This window comes from Octopus sinensis, linkage group LG25 (assembly GCF_006345805.1).
Source record: "Octopus sinensis linkage group LG25, ASM634580v1, whole genome shotgun sequence".
NCBI classification, from domain to species: Eukaryota; Metazoa; Mollusca; class Cephalopoda; order Octopoda; family Octopodidae; genus Octopus; species Octopus sinensis.
Window position 1 is genome coordinate 9,175,814 of NC_043021.1, and position 26,822 is coordinate 9,202,635.

At 40.7% G+C, this 26,822-nt stretch overlaps 1 protein-coding gene across 1 annotated transcript in view; it reads right to left on the reverse strand.

Moving 5' to 3' along the window:
- LOC115224441 (SMC5-SMC6 complex localization factor protein 1-like) overlaps positions 1-26,822 on the reverse strand; it is a 92,890-nt gene that overhangs the window by 55,725 nt on the left and 10,343 nt on the right. The window contains exon 2 of the mRNA XM_029795344.2: positions 5,786-5,896. Coding sequence (XP_029651204.1) covers positions 5,786-5,896 — 111 coding nt within the window. The remainder of the gene's footprint in view (positions 1-5,785; positions 5,897-26,822) is intronic.

The following is a 26,822-nucleotide window of genomic DNA, read 5'->3' on the forward strand; positions in this document are numbered from 1 at the left end:
TAATATCCATTTTCCATGTTGGCATGGGTCGGACAGTTTGATAGGAGCCGGTCAGCTGAAGAGCTGCCCAGACTCCATGTCTGTTTTGGTATGGTTTCAACGGCTGGATGCCCTTCCTAACGCCAACCACTCTACAGAGTGTACTGGGTGCTTTTATGCAACACCAACAAAATAAATTAAAGAAATGTACCAAGTTCCAGCAAGTTTCGAACTCACGACCATTTGCATGGTAAGCAGACATGATAACCACTACACTACGATACATACAAAGAAGTACCAATCACTAACAGTAGAGGAAAGTTGTGGAGGTGGAAGACATGGATGCAGTATTGAAGATTAAAGGCTAATCTCAAAATGCTGAGCCTGACAAAGGTGATGACAGAGAACCAAGATATGTGGTGCATTGCTGTACTTGAGAAGACCTGCCCACCACAACAGAATTGAGATCCTAAAACCAAGGTGTCACGCAAAGAGCATTGTTGTGGGTGTTGGTGCCATGTAAAAAGCATCCAGTATATTCTGTGAAATGGTTGGCATTCAGAACCCAAGCCAAAAACAGAATATGGAACCTGGTGCAGCCCAGCCCATTGGTCTTGCCAGTTCCTGTCAAGCTGTCCAACCCTGGGAAAATGGATGTTAACTGTTGATGATGATGTACAGGAGTGGCTGTGTGGTAAGATGCTTGGTTTCAGGTTCAGTCCCACTGTATGGCACCTTGGGCAAGTGTTTTCTACTATAACCTCAGGCCGACCAAAACCTTGTGAGTGGATTTGGTAGACGGAAACTGAAAGAAGCCTATCAAATATGTGTGTGTGTGTCTTTGTCTCTGTGTTTGTCCCACCACCATCACTCGACAACCGATGTTGGTGTGCTTATGTTCCTGTAACCTAGCGGTTCGGCAAAAGAGACTGATAGAATAAGTACCAGGCTTTAAAAAAGTCCTGGGGTCAATTTGTTCAACTAAAACTCCTTAAGGCAGTGCTCCAGCATGGCTGCAGTCAAATTACAAACAAATAAAATGTGTGTGTGTGTGTGGTGTGTGTGTGTGTGTGTGTGTGTGTGTGTGGCCTATGTTTAAAGGGTTCTAGCAGATTTATTTGTATCATTCCTTTACCATCACTCTCCCCCGCTACCTTAATCACCAATCACTCTCACCAATCACTTTGATTCTACTAAACACTTCTGCTTCATTTAACCACTCACCCTGGTTCCTCTGCCATCCTCTCTCTCTCTCTCTTTTATTCACCCTCTTGGTCACAGTACCATCATAGAGTCAGCAAAGATTTTTATTGTACGTAAAAAGCACCATCCGAATCGTGGCCGAAGCCAGTGCCGCCTCGAATGGCTTCCGTGCAGGTGGCACGTAAAATGCACCAATCCGACCGTAGCCGGTGCCAGCCTCGCCTGGCACTAGTGCAAGTGACACGTAAAAAGCACCCACTACACTCACGGAGTGGTTGGCGTTAGGAAGGGCATCCAGCTGTAGAAACATTGCCAGATAAGACTGGAGCCTGGTGCAGCCGCCTTCTGGCTTCCCAGATCCCCGGTCGAACCGTCCAACCCATGCTAGCATGGAGAACGGACGTTAAACGATGATGATGATGATGATGGAGTGCCAGGTAACCTCATAATTTCAGGTACCATGATGAACTCAATACACACTGTAAAATGATTGGTGAATGAGTAGAAACAACACAGGGTCGAGAGGAGCCTCTAGGTTTGTCAAAGATATGACAATCTCTCACTTGCACCGGTGCCAGGATAAAATGCAGCCAGTGCACCACAAAGTAGATAGTGGAGGAATGGAGACAACACAGGGCAGAGAGGACCCTTTAGTTTTCTTGAAGATAAGACGATGTTCCTGGTGCTGATGCTATGATAAAGTAGTTGATGTAGGACGGATATCCAGCCATAAACTAGACATCAAAATGGTATGTACAAACGGGACATTGTCCTCCAATCTGAAAGGAAGGCTGTAACTCTGAATAAGAACTGACTCCGATCATAATGACAGGCCCAACCCATGTTGGCACAGAAAGCAAACATAGACGATTATGATAATGATAGTAATAGCGGCAAAACCCATTGAGACCTAAATTTACTACAGACAAAAACCATAAAAGCATATAATTAAAAATTAATTGCAATTAATTCAGTAAAGCTAAGTACACAGATGTCCTTTGTTAATGAGTGAGCTACTCAAATTAAAACAACCATATGTGCAGGCATGGGTGTGTGGTATGAAGTTGGCTTCCCAACCACATGGTTCCGGGTTCAGTCCCAATGCATGGCACCTTGGGAAAGTGTCTTCTACTATAACCTCAGGCCAACCAAAGTCTCATGGGTGGATTTGGTAGACAAACTGAAAGAAGTTCATCATATATATATACATACACACACACACACATATATATATACTCTTTACTCTTTTACTTGTTTCAGTCATTTGACTGCGGCCATGCTGGAGCACCGCCTTTAGTCGAGCAAATCGACCCCAGGACTTATTCTTTGTAAGCCCAGTACTTATTCTATCGGTCTCTTTTGCCGAACCGCTAAGTGACGGGGACGTAAACACACCAGCATCGGTTGTCAAGCAATGCTAGGGCGACAAACACAGACACACAAACACACACACATACATATATATATATATATATATATATATACATATATACGACGGGCTTCTTTCAGTTTCCGTCTACCAAATCCACTCACAAGGCATTGGTCGGCCCGGGGCTATAGCAGAAGACACTTGCCCAAGATGCCACGCAGTGGGACTGAACCCCAGAACCATGTGGTTGGTTAGCAAGCTACTTACCACACAGCCACTCCTGCACCTATATATATATATATATATATATATATATATATATTATATATATATATATATATATATATATATATATATATAGGAGCCAACGTCATTAGCTAAAGAAATAAATAAAAAAACCTAGAGGCAATTCTCCAGTATGACCCCAGACCAATAATAATTGAAATAGGTAAAACAACATAAAAATGTGCTGTAAATCAGCTTAAAGCATGAGGCAACACAAGCTATTCGTTCAAACCTTATCACAACAAAGTCTGATCAATGTATTTAACACATGCACACACCTCACCATTCAGCAACAAGCCAATTCTTTCTCTATTCGGCATGAACAAGCTTCTTTGTAGTTATTCAACCTGCTAGAAATAGCAGCCAAATTACCTTCCTATTATAAACTGCCTGACAAAAAAAAAGGAACATATCGTGTACCTTAACTCTTTAGCATTCAAACTGCTTTACCAAATGTAATGCTTATTTATTCCTTTTTATGTTTCAGCCCTAAGGCTGTGGCAATGCTGGGGCACCATTATTTTAGATTAATTATGCATTGTTATAACTTCAAAATTTCAGTGATGTGATTGCTTCTTTTTAGAATGACATTGTAGGGTAGGTGTGACAGACCACATATTGTTAGTTTGAATATAGAACAGGTATAACATTTGGCCTAGATATTGTTGGTTTGAATGCTAAAAGGTAAAAAAAAAAAAAAGATCGGATGGTCTGTTTTTGGCCACAGGTCTGTTCAGTCAAAGATGACCAGAAGCTAAATAACACTAAATGAATAAGTGACGCAATGAGTCATGTCATGAATATAAATAGCTGAAACGGGATTTATCCAAAAAAATCTCTTCAATAATGTTACTTGACACGTTGTGTAGCTCAGAGAGTCTCTCCAGATCAAGTCACTACTTGTCCGCATTGGGGGGTCACAGTTTTGATACTACAAACAGGTGGTCGCAGAAAAGACAGGCAAGATAGAATCTTCAGGTCAAGCCAACCAGCAGGAGACCTATGGGACAGACTAAAAACAAGATTATTGGATAAGATCCTTAGTCTCAGTTGGTCATATTTTGGTGGGGGCCAGCTGGAATGTTTAATGATGGTGATTCTGGTAGGAACCCTGTGGAGGAAGAGGTGCCTGCAGACTCTACACCTACAACCTTTCCAAGAACATTGGGCAGAAAAAGAAGATGGATAGATGGATGGAGGAAACAGATAGTAGCCAAGCCTACCTCAAATCACAACCTAGTCTTCAAGAAAAAAAAAAAAAAAAAGGCAAGGATGCATTGCCTAACTTAGTCTTAGATACACCAAAAGAAAAAGTCAAGATAATCACAGTGGAAATACCATTCATCCTAAAATCAGTTTGATCTGCATTCACTTGGAGAAAGAAGGGCAGCAAACACAATAAGCAGGATCTCTGAGACTAGTTGAGAAAAAAAGTGCAAGACACCCGAAACTAGGCCCAAGTGCTTACAAAAGGTTGGATCCTATACAAGATACTCAAGAGCCAGATGGTGGCATTAAACCATGTGATAGACTAGGTTTGAATAAGATCTGTCACCTGAGTGGATCCTGGAAAAGCCACCCACAGGCCAAGTGGTGTTAAAAAATGCAATCGATTAGGTCTAAATTAGATCCACTGTCCTTGTCCCCGAGAAAAATACCCAAGAGTCAAGAGGTGGTGGTGGTGGTGGTATTAGTCTGTCAGAAGGCGGTGAGCTGGCAGAAACGTTAGCACACTGGGCGAAATGCGTAGCTGTACTTCGTCTGTCGTTACGTTGTGAGTTCAAATTCCGCCGAGGTCGACTTTGCCTTTCATCCTTTCGGGGTCGATAAATTAAGTACCGGTTACGCACTGGGGGTTGATGTAATCGACTTAATACCTATGTCTGTCCTTGTTTGTCCCCTCTATGTTTAGTCCCTTGTGGGTAATAAAGAAATAGAAATAGGTATTTCATCTGCCGCTACGTTCTGAGTTCAAATTCCGCCGAGGTCGACTTTGCCTTTCATCTTTCGGGGTCGATAAATTAAGTACCGGTTACGCACTGGGGGTTGATGTAATCGACTTAATACCTATGTCTGTCCTTGTTTGTCCCCTCTATGTTTAGTCCCTTGTGGGTAATAAAGAAATAGAAATAGGTATTTCATCTGCCGCTACGTTCTGAGTTCAAATTCCGCCGAGGTCGACTTTGCCTTTCATCCTTTCGGGGTCGATAAATTAAGTACCGGTTACGCACTGGGGGTTGATGTAATCGACTTAATACCTATGTCTGTCCTTGTTTGTCCCCTCTATGTTTAGTCCCTTGTGGGTAATAAAGAAATAGAAATAGGTATTTCATCTGCCGCTACGTTCTGAGTTCAAATTCCGCCGAGGTCGACTTTGCCTTTCATCCTTTCGGGGTCGATAAATTAAGTACCGGTTACGCACTGGGGGTTGATGTAATCGACTTAATACCTATGTCTGTCCTTGTTTGTCCCCTCTATGTTTAGCGCCATGGTGGGCAATAAAGAAATAGGTATTAAACTGTCAGCCTTCTATAGTTTCTGTTCACACAATTTCACTCACAAGACACTGGACAACAGAAGGGTACAGTTAAAAATGCTTCCCAAAGCTCTGTGCAGTAGGTATGAACCCAGAACCAAGGGATTTTGAAGCAACCTTCTTAACCACAAATCCAAAACACCAAATTAGAAAAAAAAACAATAAAAACCATAGAATTAAATAAATTTAAACTGAGCAGATCTTTTTTGCACAAACCTTTTTGTAGTAAATGCGTCAATAAAATAGTCTTTTTTTTTAATGCTTGAATGATTAACAAACAGCGAGGAAGTAGGCCAAGTCAATTTGTATGACTGTCGCAACTGAAATTACACCTGGGCTTACGTGACTAGATACAAAAAACCACCCCCACTACACGTTGATAAGCGAAAATACACCTCAGAGAACGTACTTACCTCCATCACTAAACATTCTCCTTTCAATTGTTGAACGAGAGATGCCAGCCTAGCAGTCTCAGACTCAGAGAAATTGGACAAGAGGATCACGGGAAAGTTCATTCTAATCATCTGAAAGAACAAACAGTGGTTGAAAATGAATTAATGATTTAAATATCAAATAACAGAGTTGCACGGCTACTACTACTACTGCTACTTTTACTGCAATTACTATTATTAACATTATTATGATATCACTGTAAATACCACTTTCATTTATTATTGTTGTTGTTGTTAATATATTTTAAAGTAGGGCACATGTTAGTTACTCACATACTCAACGAGATTGTACAAGGATGTATTAAGCAGAGTATTATCACTGTCAACTACTATAAAGACAAAGGAGATGCTTTAGAGAGACCCAAATACAGAGCTCCAAAGTAAAAAAAAACAAAAACAATTATGAAACCATCAGAAGGAGAGATATAGTACAAATGATTAGGAATAGAAACAGTATAGATAGCTCTGGACTTGTGCCAAAGAGGGGAGCCACAGATGCCCTCTTCCCACAGAGACAACTAAGGCAACTCTCTCTCTTTACTCTTTTAACTTGTTTCAGTCATTTGACTGCGGCCATGCTGGAGCACCGCCTTTAGTCGAGCAAATCGACCCCGGGACTTATTCTTTGTAAGCCCAGTACTTATTCTATCGGTCTCTTTTGCCGAACCGCTAAGTGACGGGGACGTAAACACACCAGCATCGGTTGTCAAGCAATGCTAGGGGGACAAACACACACACACACACATATATACATATATATATATATATATATATATATATACGACAGGCTTCTTTCAGTTTCCCTCTACCAAATCCACTCACAAAGGCATTGGTCAGCCCGGGGCTATAGCAGAAGACACTTGCCCAAGATGTTACGCAGTGGGACTGAACCCAGAACTATGTGGTTGGTTTGCAAGCTACTTACCACACAGCCACTCCTGCACCTACTTCCTGTGGAAGTTGTTACCAAAAAGTAAGTCGCTATATCATGTGTTGGCCTGGAGAAGGCTTCTGATATGTTACACTTTGTAACCTGTTGGCCACAGAAGAAACACAGGTGAAAAGCTGAGCAAATCATAATCAAAGATGCAGACAGCAAGGTGAGAGTTAAAATTGAATTTAGAATACAAGCAGGGGTCCATCAGGGCTCAATTCTCAGTGTCCTATTTATTTATTATAATTCTCCGGGTCATAAAAGACTCTTGATAAGCTCTCAGTGGGAACTCTTGTATGTCAATAACCAAGTTCTTAAAGCCAGGTCTATCAGAGAGATAGAGAAAAAAAATTGATATATGGCAGCAAAGCCTAGAATTAAGAGGACTCATAATAAATCTAGAAAATACAGAAGTTTTAATTATCAGGAAATAAGCCAGGGGTCAACTGGAGGTTGGCCATACTCAGTATGCAGAAAAGGAGTTAAGTAGGAACTGTGTATTATGTACCGATTCCAAACACACGATGCAGTAGGATCACTGACAGCGATTGAAAAGGAAGACACCATATGTAGCAGATGTGAAGAAGTAATCAGCGGTAAAAGTGCACATTAAACAAATTTTAAATTGTTCCAAAGGATCCCAAAAAGATAATTACCAAAATGAATTAGGCAGTGGAGGTCATCATCATCACCATCGTTTAACGTCCGTTTTCCATGCTAGCATGGGTTGGACGGTTCGGCTGGGGTCTGGGAAGCCAGGAGGCTGCACCAGGCCCAGTCTGATCTGGCAGTGTTTCTACAGCTGGATGCCCTGCCCTTCCTAACACCAACCACTCCGTGAGTGTAGTGGGTGCTTTTTACGTGCCACCGGCACAGGTGCCAGGCGAAACTGGCAACGGTTACGATCAGTTGGTGCTTTTTACGTGCCACCGGCACAGAGGCCAGTCAAGGCGGCACTGGCAACGGCCGTTTCAAAACTATTGTAGCCAGAATAAGAATGGCATGGGAAAAAATTCAAGAAGTGAAGGGCAACTTCATTTACTCATCATAAAGATATGCCCACATTTCATCCCCTGCCATCTGATCAGAAACGGCTCCAGAAATTTGCAGCAGACCAGATCCAGTGTTGTACCTTGGGCAAGTGTCTTATACTTTAGCCATGAGCTGACCAAAGCCTTGTGAGTGGATTTGGTAGGCAGAAACAAAGAAGCTCACTCTGTGTGTGTGTGTGTCCTACCACCACCCACTTGACAACCAGTGTTGGTGTGTTTACATCTCCATACCTTAGAGGTTTAGCAAGAGGGACCGACAGAATAAGTACCAGAATTAAAAAAACAAAGGAGTACCGGGGTCAATTCATTCAACTAAAAAAATTCTTCAAAGCAGTGCCCCAGCATGGCCACAATCTAATGACTGAAACTCGTAAAAAATAAACAATAAAAGAGGCAGACCAAGACTTGTCACCTTCAAATCGGGTACCAACTTCCAGGGGACCCACTTTGCACAAATCTTCAAATACCAAGTCGTCCACCATTTTCTGGAATATGCTGTAACAAGAGTCCAGTTGTACAATAAGCTCACGAGTAACTGCCCAGTTGAATAGAAATCTTGTATAGACAGATGAGGCAGCTCATATCATTGAATCTTTTCTTTTATTCTTTTACTTGTTTCAGTCATTTGACTGCGGCCATGCTGGAGCACCGCCTTTAGTGAGCAAATTGACCCCGAGACTTATTCTTTGTAATTATTCTATCGGTCTCTTTTGCCGAACCGCTAAGTGACGGGGACATAGACACACCAACATCAGTTGTCAAGCAATGCTAGGGGGACAAACACAGACACACAAACACGCATATATATACATACATACATACGACGGGCTTCTTTCAGTTTCCGTCAACCAAATCCACTCACAAGGCTTTGGTCGGCCCGAGGCTATAGTAGAAGACACTTGCCCAAGATGCCACGCAGTGGGACTGAACCCGGAACCATGTGATTGGTAAGCAAGCTACTTACCACACAGCCACTCCTGCACCTATGGTTTATTAAAATTTTCCTTAGAGTCAACAAATTCTTGTCCAAGCATGTGGCTGGCTATGAGTGTGGCTATACATGAGTGTGTCTATACATGAGTGTGTCTATACATGAGTGTGTCTATACATGAGTGTGTGTATGTATAAGCATGTGCATATGTTGTGTATGCATATGCTTATATGTCTGTGTGTGTGGAGTGTGCATGTGTGTGTTTCTATTTGTGTGTATGTCCATACTACCTATTGACCTACCTACCTACCTACCTACTTCCCCACTTATCTACCTACTTACATAATTAAGTAACTAGCAATCCATATAACTAATTTAACCACCTGAAACCTATCTACTTACCTACCTACCTATTTACCTACTTACAAATGTACCTACACTGTGTGGGTGGTGCCTGTAGCACTGGGGCATCCCTACCTTCTACATGTATTTTCTATTTAGTACGGGTAATGTTGCATTTACAAGGACATATACTCTTACTCTTTTACTTGTTTCAGTCATTCGACTGTGGCCATGCTGGAGCACCGCCTTTAGTCGAGCAAATCGACCCCGGGACTTATTCTTTGTAAGCCTAGTAATTATTCGATCGGTCTCTTTTGCCGAACCGCTAAGTTACGGGGACGTAAACACACCACCATCGGTTGTCAAGCCATGTTTGGGGAACAAACACAGACACACAAACATATATACACACACAGACACACACATATATACATATATATATATACGACAGGCTACTTTCAGTTTCCGTCTACCAAATCCACTCACAAGGCTTTGGTCGGCCCGAGGCTATAGTAGAAGACACTTGCCCAAGGTGCCACGCAGTGGGAATGAAATGGAACCATGTGGCTGGTAAGCACTCTTGTGCCTAGCTACTTACCACACAGCCACTCCTGCGCCTATATACTTGTATTTCTCTAAGTGATGGGTGTTTTGTGTGTGGACAAAATGTGGGTATCAGTTTGGCACAGTATGCCACCATGTTGGTCTTTGGCATTTTTAAGGAGTATGAAGAACTGTTTCTTGTTATACTCTCTCCAGTGCTCGTTTAATCTCTCCACTATACTCTTAGAGGTTGCCCCAATATAAGCTGTATTTCTGTCCTTACAAACTCCTTTCATGCACCTTATATTGTACACTATGTCCCAAGTTAAACAACTGACTATTTGGTTCAATATTTAACCAACTGACTAATAATAAAGAATGGAATTGAGACAGTGAGTGTGTTAATAATATTGGCACAATGACTCTATCTAGACACAGCAAAATTTGCTTCAACACATGAATTCACATAAAGAATCTCACAAACCAGATACAAAAACAAAATAAAGTAAAAATTAAACTAGAACAAGAGAGAAGCAGACAGAACAAGGACAATAGGATTAATATGGCAGATTGGAGGATACTGAGCTAGTAAATAAAATACACTGGATATTTATCAGAAGAAAACATAGAGAGATAAACTAGCTTTAATAGTGTTTAGAAGTACTTAATAATATAAGACAGCTGGATATATATATATAACAAAAGACTCGCAGTTTGTAATGATTGTTAGTACTGAAAATAAGTTTAAAATTTAAATGGCTGACAGATCCTAAGTGCATAAGTAGACTGTACAGACTGTTTCCTAGTAGACTGTTCCCTTTTGTTCTTTCCTCCTATCTATAGTATTTTTTCACTGTTAATCGCTAACATTGTCAAGATGATTTTTTTTGTATGTGTATAATGAAGTTGAAAAAACAAAATGAAAGTAGGCATAGGAGTGGCTGTGTGGTAAGCAGCTTGCTTACCAACCACATGGTCCTGGGTTCAGTCCCACTGTGTGGCACCTTGGGCAAGTGTCTTCTGCTATAGCCTCGGGCCGACCAATGCCTTGTGAGTGGATTTGGTAGACGGAAACTGAAAGAAGCCTGTCGTATATATGTATATATATATGTATGTGTGTGTGTGTGTCTGTGTTTGTCCCCCTAGCATTGCTTGACAACCGATGCTGGTGTGTTTACGTCCCCGTCACTTAGCAGTTCGGCAAAAGAGACCGATAGAATAAGTACTGGGCTTACAAAGAATAAGTCCCGGGGTCGATTTGCTTGACTAAAGACAGTGCTCCAGCATGGCCACAGTCAAATGACTGAAACAAGTGAAAGAGAGAGAGATAGGAGTGGCTGTGTGGTAAGTAGCTTGCTTATTTAGAATGATGGAACCTGAAGGACCCAACTTATATTGACAGCCCAGAGTGGCCTTCGCAGGTGGCTGCTCTGGTGCTGGAAAGAAAGTACTGCGATGTTATAATTGACTCGTGTGAAAACGAGAATTATAGAATTCTTTTTTGGAACCCTGGATTACGGTTGCAGGAATGCCTGCAAGTCGCAAGAAAATTGCTTGGGGAGGAATTGTAGAGGTTTATCACCTCCAATTTGCGTATAAATTATATTTTGTATTTGTGTGGACTTTTGAGTCCAAATATATTGTATTTTAAATTGTAAGAGGATCAATACCTCTGTATATGTGTTTTTAAAGAACAATATTTTAGAGAAGCAGAGGGTCGGTAGGCACTTTCAGTCTTCTCCCATCCTTATCATCTTGTATTATTATCATTTGCCTCATCAATGTCTTGTCCAGGCCGCAAAGCTACCCATCTCTGTACTGCCTCTATGGCAAATGAAATGAATAAAAGAGCTTGCTTACCAACCACATGACCACATGGTTCAGGATTCAGTCCCACTGCGTGGCACCTTGGGTAAGTGTCTTCTACAATAGTCTTGGACTGACCAAAGCCTTGTGAGTGGATTTAGATGGAAACTGAAAGAAGCCTGTCATATATGTGTGTGTGTGTGTTTGTGTGTCGCTGTTTGCCGCCCAGTAACATTTACATGCTTAGATTTGTAAACTATAATAAGAATAATACTGGTCAACAAAGAATTTGTCCCAAGAAAAAGAATACCTGTAACGTGTTTTTGCATGCGTAATTCCAAAATAATGTCAAATTATCTATATCACACACAGTTTTTCTATCTGACAATTTCCCTCTCAGTTCCTGTTATGTGGGTTAAATTTCAGTTAAGCTGTTGAAATGTGAAGCTAACAGTTTAAGAAATACTCCTAATTCAAATGTTTATGAATAGAATTAACCTAGTGAAATCATAGATCCAGCTATAGGAGTCAATGGGTCACTGAAGCTCGGCAATACTGAGTTGATGAGTCACCGATGCTTTGTCAGTGAAGGTGAGTGGTTGTGTACTAAGTTCAAGTATTCCATTGACCTTCATAATGCCAAGAAACTGTATAAACATCACAAACAACTTTTGCTAAATATGAAAAATATGCAATTCAATGACTGGCATCCGTGCTAGTGGGGCGCTAAGAGCACCATCCGAGCATGATTGTTGCCAGAGCAGCTAACTGGCTTCCGTGCTGGTAGCACATAAAATGCACCATTCGAGTGTGTTCGTTACCAGCATCGCCTTACTGGCACTTGTGCTGGTGGCACATAAAAAAAAAATATTCAAGTGAGGTCATTGTCAGTGCCACTGGGCTGGCTCCTGTGCAGGTGGCATGTAAAAACCACCATTTGAGCACGGCTGTTGCCAGTACTGCCTGATTGGTCCTTGTGCCGGTGGCATGCAAAAGCACCCACTACACTCTTGGAGTGGTTGGCATTAGGAAGAGCATCCAGCTGTAGAAACTCTGCCAGATCACATTGGAGCCTGGTGCAGCCATCTGGTTAGCCAGTTCTCAGTCAAATCATCCAACGCATGCTAGCATGGAAAGCGGATTTTAAACGATGATGATGATGATGTAAAATATTAAGACAATGAACAAAAAATATCTATAATAAAATTCTGTTTAATATAAATTTTTATAAAAACAAAACACGGTGAAGATTCAACACAAACAAACACGCAGTTGTCATGGTAATAAGCTGAAAATACCTCGTCAGTTGATTGGCTAAAATTACCCAAATTTTCCAACTTTACTTCCAAATAACGTCAGATTCTTTAATTTACACGATAAGGTTATTGGTTGATCATAATCGAAATTCAGAGTTGCATCGAGACACCAAAAGTGAAAGCAATCGGATCTAGTCTTTCTCATTTGCAAAATGAGCCCCCTTTAATTTTGCTCAGATTACTTTCAATTTGGGTGTATCAATGCAACTCTGAATTTTGAACACAATCAACGAATTACTTTATCTCATAAATTAAAGATTCTGATGTTATCTGGAATTAAAGCTGGGAAATTTGGGTAATTTTAGCCAATCAACAGACAGCAAGGCATTAATAGGTTATTATTAAGATAACTGCACATTGTGTAGTGTTTCGGCCGCATGTGTTGATTCTTCATATGAGATTTACTTCACCCATATCTTTTGTTTTAATAAAAATTTATATCTATATAATTAGAATTTTATAATAGACTAGCAGTATCGCCCGGCGTTGCTCGGGTTTGTAAGGGAAATAACTATATAAGCATTTTTAGAGAGTTACTTCCCTTATAGATGCCAATTCGGGCTTTCTTAGCCATTTCTGTTTTGGTGTCTTCAAGCCATGAAGTCGTTGTTCTAAAAGAACGCTGGTTTCCTTCACAACGCATTACGACGTTGATTTCTTTACACTCCCTTCCCCACAGCTTCACGAGGGAGGGAAGGGGGAAAAGCAAAAGGTGCAGCTGTGAGCGTGGACGCCAACTCCGCCGCCATCGACACACGATGCATTTTATGCATTAAAATGGAATTAAAAATGATGTTAAATTATTTTTTAAATCGTAGACTCATCGTTGACGCGCGCTAATAGTCAGACGGGCTCGATATGAATCACGACTATAAGATACCCAAATTGGTTAAACTGCACCGCAAAATGTGGGAGGGTTAGGAATCTAAATCGAAGGGGACAGACACTCACACAACTAGAGTTTTATATATATAGATATTTTTCGTCAATTAGGGCGTAGGAATAGCTGTGTGGTAAGTAGCTTACTTACAAACCACATGGTTCCGGGTTCAGTCCCACTGCGTGGCACCTTGGGCAAGTGTCTTCAACTATAGCCTCGGGCCGACTAAAGCCTTGTGAGTGGATTTGGTAGACGGAAACTGAAAGAAGCTTGTCGTATATATGTATATGTAACTGTGTGTGTGCATGTTTATGTGTCTATGTTTGTCCCCCCCAACATCGCTTGACAACCGATGCTGGTGTGTTTACGTCCCCGTTACTTAGCGGTTCGGCAAAAGAGACCGATAGAATAAGTACTGGGCTTACAAAGAATAAGTCCTGGGGTCGATTTGCTCAACTAAAAAGGTGGTGCTCCAGCATGGCCACAGTCAAATGACTGAAACAAGTAAAAGAGTAATCATCTTAATATTTTACATATTTTTCATATAGAACAAAAGTTGTTTGCGATGTTTATACAGTTTCTTGATATTTTGAAGGTGAATGGAATAACTGAACTTAGTACAGATAATTTAACATTATTTTTGAATTAAGCATGCAAAAACATAAGACACAGGTATTCTTTTTCTTGGGACAAATTCTTCGTTGACCAGTGTCATTATTATCGTAGTTTACAAATCCAAGCATGAAAACGTTACTCAACTTTGAAGTTTTGGAGACAGGCATCCGCTTTACACAATTTTTCAATTTTTAAACCTCAGTAACTTTTTCCTACAATCTTTTTTCTACATCATAGCTTCATGGCAATTAGACTGGAAAACTTTATTGTTGTAGATTTTCTGCTGTCTTTTAAAAAAACGCATATTTTGCAAATGAAAAAAAAAAAACTAGATCCAAGCAATCTGAGCAAAATTAAAGGAAGCCAATTTTGTGGATCAGTTTAACTAGATCCCAAAGAATAAGTCCTGAGGTTGATTTGTTCAACTAAAGGCAGTGCTCCAGCATGGCCACAGTCAAATGACAAACAAAAGAGTAAAAGAGTATATATATATATAAATGTAGGCGCAGGAGTGGCTGTGTGGTAAGTAGCTTGCTTACCAACCACATGGTTCTGGGTTCATTCCCACAGCGTGGCACCTCGGGCCAACCAAAGCCTTGTGAGTGGATTTGGTAGATGGAAACTGAAAGAAGCCCATCGTATATATGTATGTTATATATATATATATGTGTGTGTGTGTGTGTGTGTCTGTGTGTGTGTATATGTTTGTGTGTCTGTGTTTGTCCCCCGCAAACATCACTTGACAACCAATTGTGGTGTGTTTACATCCCCCATAATTTAGCAGTTCAGCAAAAAAGGACTGATAGTATAAGTACTAGGCTTTCAAAGAATAAGTCCTGGGGTCAATTTGCTCGACTAAAGGCGGTGCTCCAGCATGGCCGCAGTCAAATGACTGAAACAAGTAGAAGAGTATATGGTGAAATTTACAGAAAAACAAAAGACAAGTGTATGAACAACAAGTAGATGTATAGTTTACTGCACCATGTGTTTACCGAACAAGACCAACAGCCACTCCTCAAAAGTAGCACAACTGGTGAACTTCTAAACTGCACAATAAGCAATCTGTCACAGTCCAACTATTTCATTTGCCCGTGGCCGTTTGCCAGCCTCATCTGGCACCTGTGTTGGTGGCACATAAAAACACCATCCGAGCGTGGCCGTCTGCCAGCCTCGTCTGGCACCTGTGTCGGTGGCACATAAAATCACCCACTACACTCTCGGCGTGGTTGGCGTTAGGAAGGGCATCCAGCTGTAGAAACACTGCCAGATCTGACTGGACTGGTGCAGCTTTCGGGCTCCCCAGACCCCAGTTGAACCGTCCAACCCATGCTAGCATGGAAAGCGGACGTTAAATGATGATGATGATGATGATGATGATGACAATACCAAAACTGACTTGTCATCATGTTTTGCTACTACTACTACTGCTACCAAGAGTAAACAACAACAACAAGATAAGCAACCACAGCAAATTCATCAACGTTAGCACAGTTGATGACCTATCAAACTCCAAACCTTAGCCCTTCTCCACAGATCATCATTATCATCTTATTCCACTGCTCCTGCTATTGCCACTACAACTACTATTACTCCAAATAGTGAAGAATCACTCCTTTCTTATCCCTACCATCCATCATCATCATTGTTCGACTGTGGTCGAGACAATGGAATTTACCATGCTACGCCAGACTTCATGGTCCATCATGGCATTACGGAGGTCCTGTTGCTGGATGCCTGTATCCCTGGAGATTGCATCAGGGTAGGAGAGTGTGCGCCCTCTGGTATTGCGAGTAGATGGCTTCCAGAGGAGGAGAGCAGAAATTACCTCGTTTTCAGCTCTACAACAATGTCCAGCAAACTGGACTCTCTTACCTTTCACAAGAGATGACACAGGTGGTAGTTTCCCATATATTTGCATTTTGGTTGGATGACGCTTCCATGAGAGATTTTGACCTCTCATAAGGAGGCGAGTGTAGGTTCCATCCAACCGCCTCTCAAGCTTCTTTGATAACGTCCAGGTTTCTGAGCCATATAGTAGAATTGGTTCAACTACCATCCACTTCAACCTGACAGTATAACTCACAGCTCCACTACAAATCTGCCAGCTAAACATAAAGCAAAATCTATGCACCATGAGCAAGTGTCTTCTACGATAGCCTCGGGCCGACCAAAGCCTTGTAAGTGGATTTGGTAGATAGAAACTGAAAGAAGCCCATTGTATATATGTAAATATATGTGTGTGTGTGTGTGTGTGTCTGTGTGTGTGTATATGTTTGTGTGTCTGTGTTTGTCCCCCGCAAACATCACTTGACAACCAATTGTGGTGTGTTTACATCCCCCATAATTTAGCAGTTCAGCAAAAAAGGACTGATAGTATAAGTACTAGGCTTTCAAAGAATAAGTCCTGGGGTCAATTTGCTCGACTAAAGGCGGTGCTCCAGCATGGCCGCAGTCAAATGACTGAAACAAGTAGAAGAGTATATGGTTGAAATTTACAGAAAAACAAAAGACAAGTGTATGAACAACAAGTAGATGTATTAGTTTACTGCACCATGTGTTTACTGAACAAGACCAACAGCCACTCCTCAAAAGTAGCACAACTGGTGAACTTCTAAACTGCACAATAAGCAATCTGTCACAGTCCAACTATTTCATTTGCCCGTGGCCGTTTGCCAGCCTCATCTGGCACCTGTGTTGGTGGCACATAAAAACACCATCCGAGCGTGGCCGTCTGCCAGCCTCGTCTGGCACCTGTGTCGGTGGCACATAAAATCACCCACTACACTCTCGGCGTGGTTGGCGTTAGGAAGGGCATCCAGCTGTAGAAACACTGCCAGATCTGACTGGACTGGTGCAGCTTTCGGGCTCCCCAGACCCCAGTTGAACCGTCCAACCCATGCTAGCATGGAAAGCGGACGTTAAATGATGATGATGATGATGATGACAATACCAAAACTGACTTGTCATCATGTTTTGCTACTACTACTACTGCTACCAAGAGTAAACAACAACAACAAGATAAGCAACCACAGCAAATTCATCAACGTTAGCACAGTTGATGACCTATCAAACTCCAAACCTTAGCCCTTCTCCACAGATCATCATTATCATCTTATTCCACTGCTCCTGCTATTGCCACTACAACTACTATTACTCCAAATAGTGAAGAATCACTCCTTTCTTATCCTACCATCCATCATCATCATTGTTCGACTGTGGTCGAGACAATGGAATTTACCATGCTACGCCAGACTTCATGGTCCATCATGGCATTACGGAGGTCCTGTTGCTGGATGCCTGTATCCCTGGAGATTGCATCAGGGTAGGAGAGTGTGCGCCCTCTGGTATTGCGAGTAGATGGCTTCCAGAGGAGGAGAGCAGAAATTACCTCGTTTTCAGCTCTACAACAATGTCCAGCAAACTGGACTCTCTTACCTTTCACAAGAGATGACACAGGTGGTAGTTTCCCATATATTTGCATTTTGGTTGGATGACGCTTCCATGAGAGATTTTGACCTCTCATAAGGAGGCGAGTGTAGGTTCCATCCAACCGCCTCTCAAGCTTCTTTGATAACGTCCAGGTTTCTGAGCCATATAGTAGAATTGGTTCAACTACCATCCACTTCAACCTGACAGTATAACTCACAGCTCCACTACAAATCTGCCAGCTAAACATAAAGCAAAATCTATGCACCATGAGCAAGTGTCTTCTACGATAGCCTCGGGCCGACCAAAGCCTTGTAAGTGGATTTGGTAGATAGAAACTGAAAGAAGCCCATTGTATATATGTAAATATATGTGTGTGTGTGTGTGTGTGAATTTTAATGCTCGGACTGGTAGGTACTGTCAGCTTCCAAATATACCATCTTCAAACTCACAAACAAAAACACTCTACTGTACCAGTCTAATAGTCAGAGGTCCTCCAGTATTCAACGGCTAACTCAAACCAATTAGAAATATAAGAGGGATCTCTACTGAAACTTTTAAAGGCATTAGATGAACTAACAACGATACCAAACCAACCAATCATTCGAGAATACACTCAAGGGAGAACAGCAACTACAAACTAAATCATCGACCAACTTTCAATCATAAAGCGACAAAAAAAAAAGAAAAAATTATGGCGGTGCTCCAGCATGGCCACAGTCCAGCAACTGAAACCATTGAAAGACTAAAAGATTAGAAGAAAGAAGATATAAGACAAGGTATAAATAACAGTCGTTATGTATTTTTATGGTAGCAACTTTGCCTTACAGTTGTTTCCAGTAATCATTATAGGTTCATTATTGATAGGTTTACTCAATTAGCCCATTGATTAGTTGAGAAGAACTGAACGACCTAAAGCATTAATGCTACTTTAGTTAATATCTGGTTGTTTAATTTTCCTCAACCAATCAACAGGCTAATTGAGTAAACCTTTTACTCTTTACTCTTTTACTTGTTTCAGTCATGTGACTGTGGTCATGCTGGAGCACCGCCTTTAGTCGAGCAAATCGACCCCAGGACTTATTCTTTGTAAGCCTAGTGCTTATTCTATCGGTCCCCTTTTGCCAAACTGCTAAGTTACGGGGACATAAACACACCAGCATCAGTTGTCAAGCGATGTTGGGGGACAAATACATATTTCTTCACTACCCACAAGGGGCTAAACACAGAGGCGACAAACAAGGACAGACAAATGGATTAAGTCGATTATATCGACCCCAGTGCGTAACTGCTACTTAATTTATCGACCCCAAAAGGATGAAAGGCAAAGTCGACCTCGGCAGAATTTGAACTCAGAACGTAACGGAAGACGAAAAATACGGCTACGCATTTCGCCCAGCGTGCTAACGATTCTGCTAGCTCGCCTGGGGGACAAATACAGACACACAAACATATACATACACATAAATATATACACATATACGACGGGCTTCTTTCAGTTTCCATCTACCAAATCCACTCACAAGGCTTTGGTCGACCCGAGGTTATAGAAGAAGATGCCCAAGGTGCCATGCAGTGGGACCGAACCAGGGACCATGTGGTTCGTAAGCAAGCTACTTACCACACAGCCACTCCTACACCCCACTTACTGGAAACAGCTGTAGGTCAAATTTACTACAATAAAGAAAAAATATGTAATGGCCATTATTTATACCTTGTCTTGTATATCACTGTATAAAAAACCAGTATAATTGGAGCACAACTACGATTTTACAATATGGAATGGTAATGAATCTTGGGCCCCATCGCAAGAATACATAGAGTTCTTTACTAATCCAAATAAAATTGTTAGCCTGGTGTACTAACAGAGAGCTTAGAAAGTGTTTTGTGCTGATTGATAATCCCTCACTAATAACTATATATATATACACACACACACACACACACACACACACACACACTCTTGAATTTGTAAAGAAAGTTTTGTTTGATTATGATTCGGAACCTGTTGAAACTTGTTTATAAAAGCTGCAAGTATCAGTCGCAATTCATTGATGCATAATCCTTTTGTGAAGAGTTAATAATCTCTTGATGAAGAGCAGAGCAACAACCTTAGTTTTGTGTATTAATTTTCTATACGATAAACCGATCATGGGATAAAGCAAAGAACATATTTATCGCAAAGTGCTTTGCAAGATTCGTCAAAGTCGTATTGTAAATGAAGCAGCCGTAATGGTCGAAAAGGCTTATTGTTAAGATGCATTGAATAAAAGAACTTGCAGACATAGCAATTTCAATTTGCTTGACGAGCCTAAATCGAGATTTCCTTCTGAATTGGATGATGAAATACTAGAGGCAACAGGTGTTAGGAATCCTGTGATAGGGAGAGATATTTCCACTGAATTTAATGCTAGCGTTATGACCATTTCAAATCATTTGCTAGATTCGGTTTCAAAGTGGTGAAAAATGGGTTCCTTGTGTTCTCTCAGCATTGAATCCTGAATAAAGGACTGATTGTTGTGAATTACTATTGACATATAACCTTTGCAGCACTATTTTTAAATCAGATGAGTAGATTATTTACGCCACTTAGAAACAAATAGAGGTTGATAATGGGAAGGTTTAACATTAAGTCCTCCTAGATGACTGAGCAACAGCTGGAACATTTCGTGGAAACATCTGGAAACGAACAGGCTGTAAGAACGAGTCCTTTGCACGTCATGCAAGCTTTGCAGATTGCATGACGTGTCGAGAAAGCCCAGATGTGCGACAATATTGAGGAGAAAAAAAAAGGGGGTGGGGGGCAAAGTTGAAAATGTGGTGAAGGTGAATTGTGCAACGTGGAGTGTCTAGGGGTCATCCAACATTATATGGGTTGATTGGGAAGAGAAAATGTGAGGGAAAGGGAGAGAAAAGGAGCAACTGACTGGGATGACGAGGAAACAAAGGTGTGAGTGGTGGGGGGGGGTTCATGCTGGTAGCTCAAAGGAGGGAAGACAAAAAGGAGAGCTGGGATGTTGAGGAAGCAGAGAAGCTGTTAGGGAGAGGGCTGTGAGTAAGGGAGGGCGCAAAGTGACAAGTAGATACTGGAAGATATTACAGAAGTAGAAAGATGCCAGAGGAGTATCATAGATGCTGAGGTATTTGAGATGGATGAGAGTTCTTTCCCTCTTTACACACCCTAAAAAAATTCTAATCATGACACATGTCTCCCATATTACTGATCTTTATGCACAGAATCCAAAATTCCAGTCTTACGGAACCTATTAAAAGGATTTTGCTCCTGAAAAATGGATGTCATGGAGCTCAAAAATGTGGGAGTTAATTCCCCTCTTGGGGGTGTCTTAATGTCAACCAGAGAAGTTGAATTGTCGAGAATCTTTTTAACTTGGGTCTTATATGTATTGTTCGAATTTCTTTGAAATAGGAAATATATGTATGTTCACTGGGTTGGTAAAAGAGAGCAAAGCTACAGGAAACCAAAAGACGAATGATCACAATAAGCAGTCAGCTACCCTACCCTAGTCATTACTACTCCCCAATGTAGGATTCCTCACCATACAGGTGACAGGTACAGCTGTGAGATGCATTACGGATCTATAGCAATTGGAAGGTGTGACCCAACTCAAACATTAACAACTGTGAAGTGAGGGCTAAGGGGAAATGAAAGTGTCACCTCTGGAGTTTGCAAATGACCACTATACCAATAGGTAACTGGACAGAATAAATTTACAATCTGTCTTTTGATAACCAGTCACTCATCTGGGAAGGCCTTGAAATCAATGTTACCATCGGGGGACAATGTGTAACCCGGTGATAATAAGACTCAAAGGAGGTCTGCAACCAAATAACTTTACTCAACACTTTGCAACTGAATCAGTGGAGGCAAAGATGCCTTTCATTTACTTGACAATTTATGCAGCACATTGCAGAAATCACAATCTAAGTATATCTCAAAGCAAACTCTTACACTGTTGTACCATTGAATTACAAATAACGCTCATCTTTTATGCTTGGGTGACCCTATAGCTTCCAAGAATACAACTGCATTTGTCTTTGCTTAGATAAACTGACTAAATTGTGGGTGTTAAGTCTGCATGAAAGGGTCTTTCTAACTTGTAAGAAGATAAAGTTTTATAAATATTACTTCATTTGTGTCTAATATCTATGGTTAAAATTTCATCAACAGCAAAAATATATGAATTGTCATGGGGGTTATGATCCTTATGCATAGAATATAATTTCCAAATTTCATAAAGATCCATTCAGTACTTCTGACCAAGTTTTGGATCATAAAAAATAACTAAAATTTGGGAGCTAAGGTCCCCATTAGGGGGTCTCAGAATCTTCATGAGAAGTGGAAACTTTGAGAATACTTCTTGATGTGTGTCAATTACCCATAGTTGAAATTTCATCAACATCAGAAATTTACGAATTTTCATGGGGGTTCTGCCCCCTTTAAGCCATCTCAAATTCAAACCAAGCATACTGCATTATACCCGTTCTTATACATTGAATCTAAGTTCCAAATACCATAAGGATCCATTCAGCAATTTTGGGCCATGAAATAGTATGAAACACACAGCATTACCCTTCTCCTTAGGCTTGGATTTTGTGTTCCAAATTTCATTAGGATCGGTGCAATAGATTTCGAATGTATAAGTAACACACATAAAGACATTGACTTTTATATAATAGATATGAATATGCACATATACATACATGTATATATGTGTGTGTGTATGTGTGTGTGTGTGTATATATATATATATATATATATATATATATATATATGAGCATCAATAATACTTTAATTGTTCCACGTCCTGCGTTGCTGTGTTTTTTTTCTCTTTTTTTCTGTGTTTTCTTGTTTGGATTAACTATATATATATATATAGTGTGTGTGTGTGTGTGTGTGTGTATATATATATATATACACACAAACATGCACATTCACACATATATATATAGTCACCTGTATGTATGTACTCTTCTTAAGAATTGCATCAGCTAATTATAGATTTCTGCCGGTAAACAGGTGTTAGATGAATGACATCTGTATGCATTTTTACATGATTTATACACATTTGGGGCTTTGTAACAGTCACGTACACACACCTCCCACATCCCAATAACCCCTTCCACCCGTTACACTTAATTGCTTTCTCTTCTGTTGAGGTCTTGCCTTGATTTTTGCTGATGTCTTTACCTGTTTAACACATGCATGTTATTCGTTGACCGGGATATGCACAAGTGCTTTGCTTCTGCGACAGATGGCTCTAGCTCTTAAAGACATGAGTGAAAGCAACCCTCTCCTCCTCCCCCCCCACTCGTTCTCCTGGATAATATAGTTAGCCTGTCACTAAGAACATTCCCACGTGATTTTGTCAGTACTACAGTACATTTCCCATTCTCAGCTCGGTGGCCTGGGAAACTGCTTTATTTTTTTGTATTTCTCAACAAGTTAGGGTTAAGGGCTTTCATTCTTTCTTTTTGTTCATCTTTTTCCCTTTGTGTGTTTCACTTATTAGGCTGTGGCCATGGTGGGGCACCACCTTCATCATCATCATCGTTTAACGTCCGTTTTCCATGCTAGCATGGGTTGGACGGTTCAACTGGGGTCTGGGAGGCGGCGAGCTGGCAGAATCATTAGCACGCCGGGTGAAATGCCTAGCAGTATTTCGTCTGCCGTTGCGTTCTGAGTTCAAATTCCGCCGAGGTCAATTTTGTCTTTCATCCCTTCAGGGTCGATAAATTAAGTACCAGTTACGCACTGGGGTCGATGTAATCGACTTAATACCTATGTCTGTCCTTGTTTGTCCCCACTGTGTTTAGCCCCTTGTGGGTAATAAAGAAATAGGTTCAACTGGGGTCTGGGAAGCCAGTAGGCTGCGCCAGGCCCAGTCTGATCTGGCAGTGTTTCTACAGCTGGATGCCCTTCCTAACGCCAACCACTCCGTGAGTGTAGTGGGCGCTTTTTACATGCCACCTTGAATTTATATTTTTAGTCAAGTGAATTGAGCCCACTATTTTTGGGTTTTTTTTGTAAGAAGCCTTGCTCTTAGTCTGTCAGCATCTTTTGCCGAACTGCAAGTCGTAAACAAACCAACACTGGTTTTCAAGCAGAGTTGAGGATCAAACGCAGGCACATAGATATTTGTATATATATGAGGGGTTCTCTCAGTTTCCATCTTCCAAATCTACTCGCAAGCTTTTGTTCTTACTTGTACTTGTGGCGGCGTTCACCCAGGGCAGGTTGAGCCAGCTTCTTCTCTGGTCCTGACGGCATCACGAACCATGGTGGCCCACGCTCGACGGTCCTGTGCGAGGTCACTGGAGATAGCGAGCCATTTGCAGTTCCATCTGTGCAGACCGACCACCTGCGGACCTGAGAGTTTGGAAAGGTCCTCCTTTATCGTCGTTGCCCAGGTCTTCAGCTGCCCGCCTGTGCGTTTGTATATATATATATATCATGTGATCACATGACCAACCAGACCATCAGTTGTTGTTACACATCGCTGGTCACAATGCTTCCGCATTGTTTTAGCCTTTGAATGACGCCACCCCGCTGGCTAAGCGAGCAGGCCAACAGAAGAAAGAGTGGTAGAAAGAGTGGTGAAAGGGTACAGCAGGGATCACCACACCCTGCCGGAGCCTCGTGGAGTTTTTTAGGTGTTTTCACTCAATAAACTCTCACAACGCCCGGTCTGGGAATCGAAAACGGGATCCTGCGACCGCGAGTCCGCTGCCCTAACCACTAGGCCATTGCGCCTCCATATATATATATATATATATATATATATATATATATATATATATATATATATATATATATATGCAGGTTGGCCCAAAAGTGGGTTTACAGTTATCATGAAGGCACTTTAAATTTCACCTAAAACATTTTATTACATTTAAATTTCTACCTTACAAACTGAAAATAAAAGCTTGACAAAATTAATTAAACTAGCATAGAATAATGGTTTCATATTTTTTCATAATTAAGATCTGAACTGTTAATATACAAATGCAAAAGAGATAGTTGAATAACTGTGAACCTAGTTTGCTAGTTTATTTTGTCTGTCTTATCTCCTGGTGCTGTATGAACATTTAATGAGTCAAGTTTTGGCTGCTATTTCTAGCGTGGTAGTATCTCTTAGATACCCTTAATTATAATTTTAATAATTAATTATATTACCTTTGAGGTTTTTATTCCCATGCTAGCCACCTGATAAGATCAGTATTTTAAATAACGATCTTATCCTTAGTTATATAAATCAATATAAATATATGTAGGTACATATATGTCTACATGTATAGATTAAAGCAGAAAAGAAAAGCCAAACAGTTTAGCACAATTTGACAAGGACATTTAATAATAAAAGGTTCAGATAAAGGTTTAGATATACCTAATCCTTTTACCTTAACCTGTTTGCCTTTTCTTTTCTGCTTTAATCTATACCTACTGACTCAAAGGGAAGCCACTTCTAGCCACTTCAGAAAGGCAGTCACAAAATCACATCTTCAACAGCAGTTCAAACCGGAAATTCAGTGGCATACCAATTTGAGCATTCACAACAATCTGAGTCACCTCTGACAAAAACTTTACAAGTCTTTTATATCATGTGTGTATGTACATACAAAGCTATATACATATGTTTGTATATATCTATATACATATATAAATGCACGTCTATACACATGTATAAATGTATGTATTTTGTCATGATAGATCGCTAGCCACTAAACCTTTTCTATAGGCTCGAAACGTAAGACTTTTTCATTTCCTGAGCATTAAACTAATACATCTATTTGTTGTTTACACACCCGCCTTCGTCTTATGTAAATTCTCATTATATAATATATTCTTTTACTTGTTTCAGTCACTTGACTGCGGCCATGCCGGAGCACCACCTTTAGTCAAGCAAATCAATCCCAGGACTTATTCTTCGTAAGCCTAGTACTTATTCTATCAGTCTCTTTTGCCAAACAGCTAAGTTACGGGGACGTAAACACACCAGTATCAGTTGTCAAGTGATGTTGAGGGGGACAAACACAGATACACATATATATATATATATATATATATATATATATATATATATATATATATATATATATATATATATATATACACATGTATATATATACAGGCTTCTTTCAGTTTCCGTCTACCAAATCCACTTTGGTCGGCCCAAGGCTATAGTAGAAGACACTTGCCCAAGGTGCCATGCAGTGGGACTGAACCTGGAACCACGTGGTTGGTAAGCAAGCTACTTACCACACAGCCACTCCTGCGCCTATATATAAATATATATATATATTTGTATGCACGTATTCTTTTACTGTTTTACTTGTTTCACTAATCTGACCTCGGCCACGCTGGAGCACCACCTTAAAGGGCTTTAGTCAAAGAAATCGACCCCAGGACTTATTCTATCATCTCCTTTGCCAAACTGCTAAGTTACAAGGGACGCAAACACACCAACATCAGTTGTCAAGCAATGGTGGGGGTGACACACTGACACACAAAATACACACATACATTATATATATATATAAAGTAAAGGTAAAGATTCCTTCCTGAGTCACACCAATTCATAAGGGCCAGTTTCATGGCATATATATATTCCCCACTTGGATGAGACGCCAGTCTGGAGCAGGACTACTCATTTTTGACAGCTGAGTGAATTGGAGCAATGCAAAATGAAGTGTTTTGCCCAAGAACACAATGCATTGCTCGGTCCAAGAATTGAAACCACAATTTTATGATCATGAGTCCAACACCCTAACCACTAAGACACATGCCTCTACTATACATGAAATATTGATACAATATAAAGGACATAATGGAAATTAATATGCACAAGTCAAATTTTGCAACACCTCTACATCACATATGCAAAATGACATTGCTTAAATGGCAACCAATTTCAGCTTTGCACACCTGTGCTCTTTCCAAAACTTGCACCATGACATCCTCAAGAGTTTCAGACTTCACTTCTCTGATTTCTCTATTGTTGGAGATATGCTGTGACAGCAAAGACCCGGGCTGCTTCCTGCACCAGTTCCGCATAGCCCCGGCCCATTCAAAGTACCGTGGATTTCAGAACAATCTGCTGTGCTTGAGGAGACCTATTGAGTCAAGTACATGAA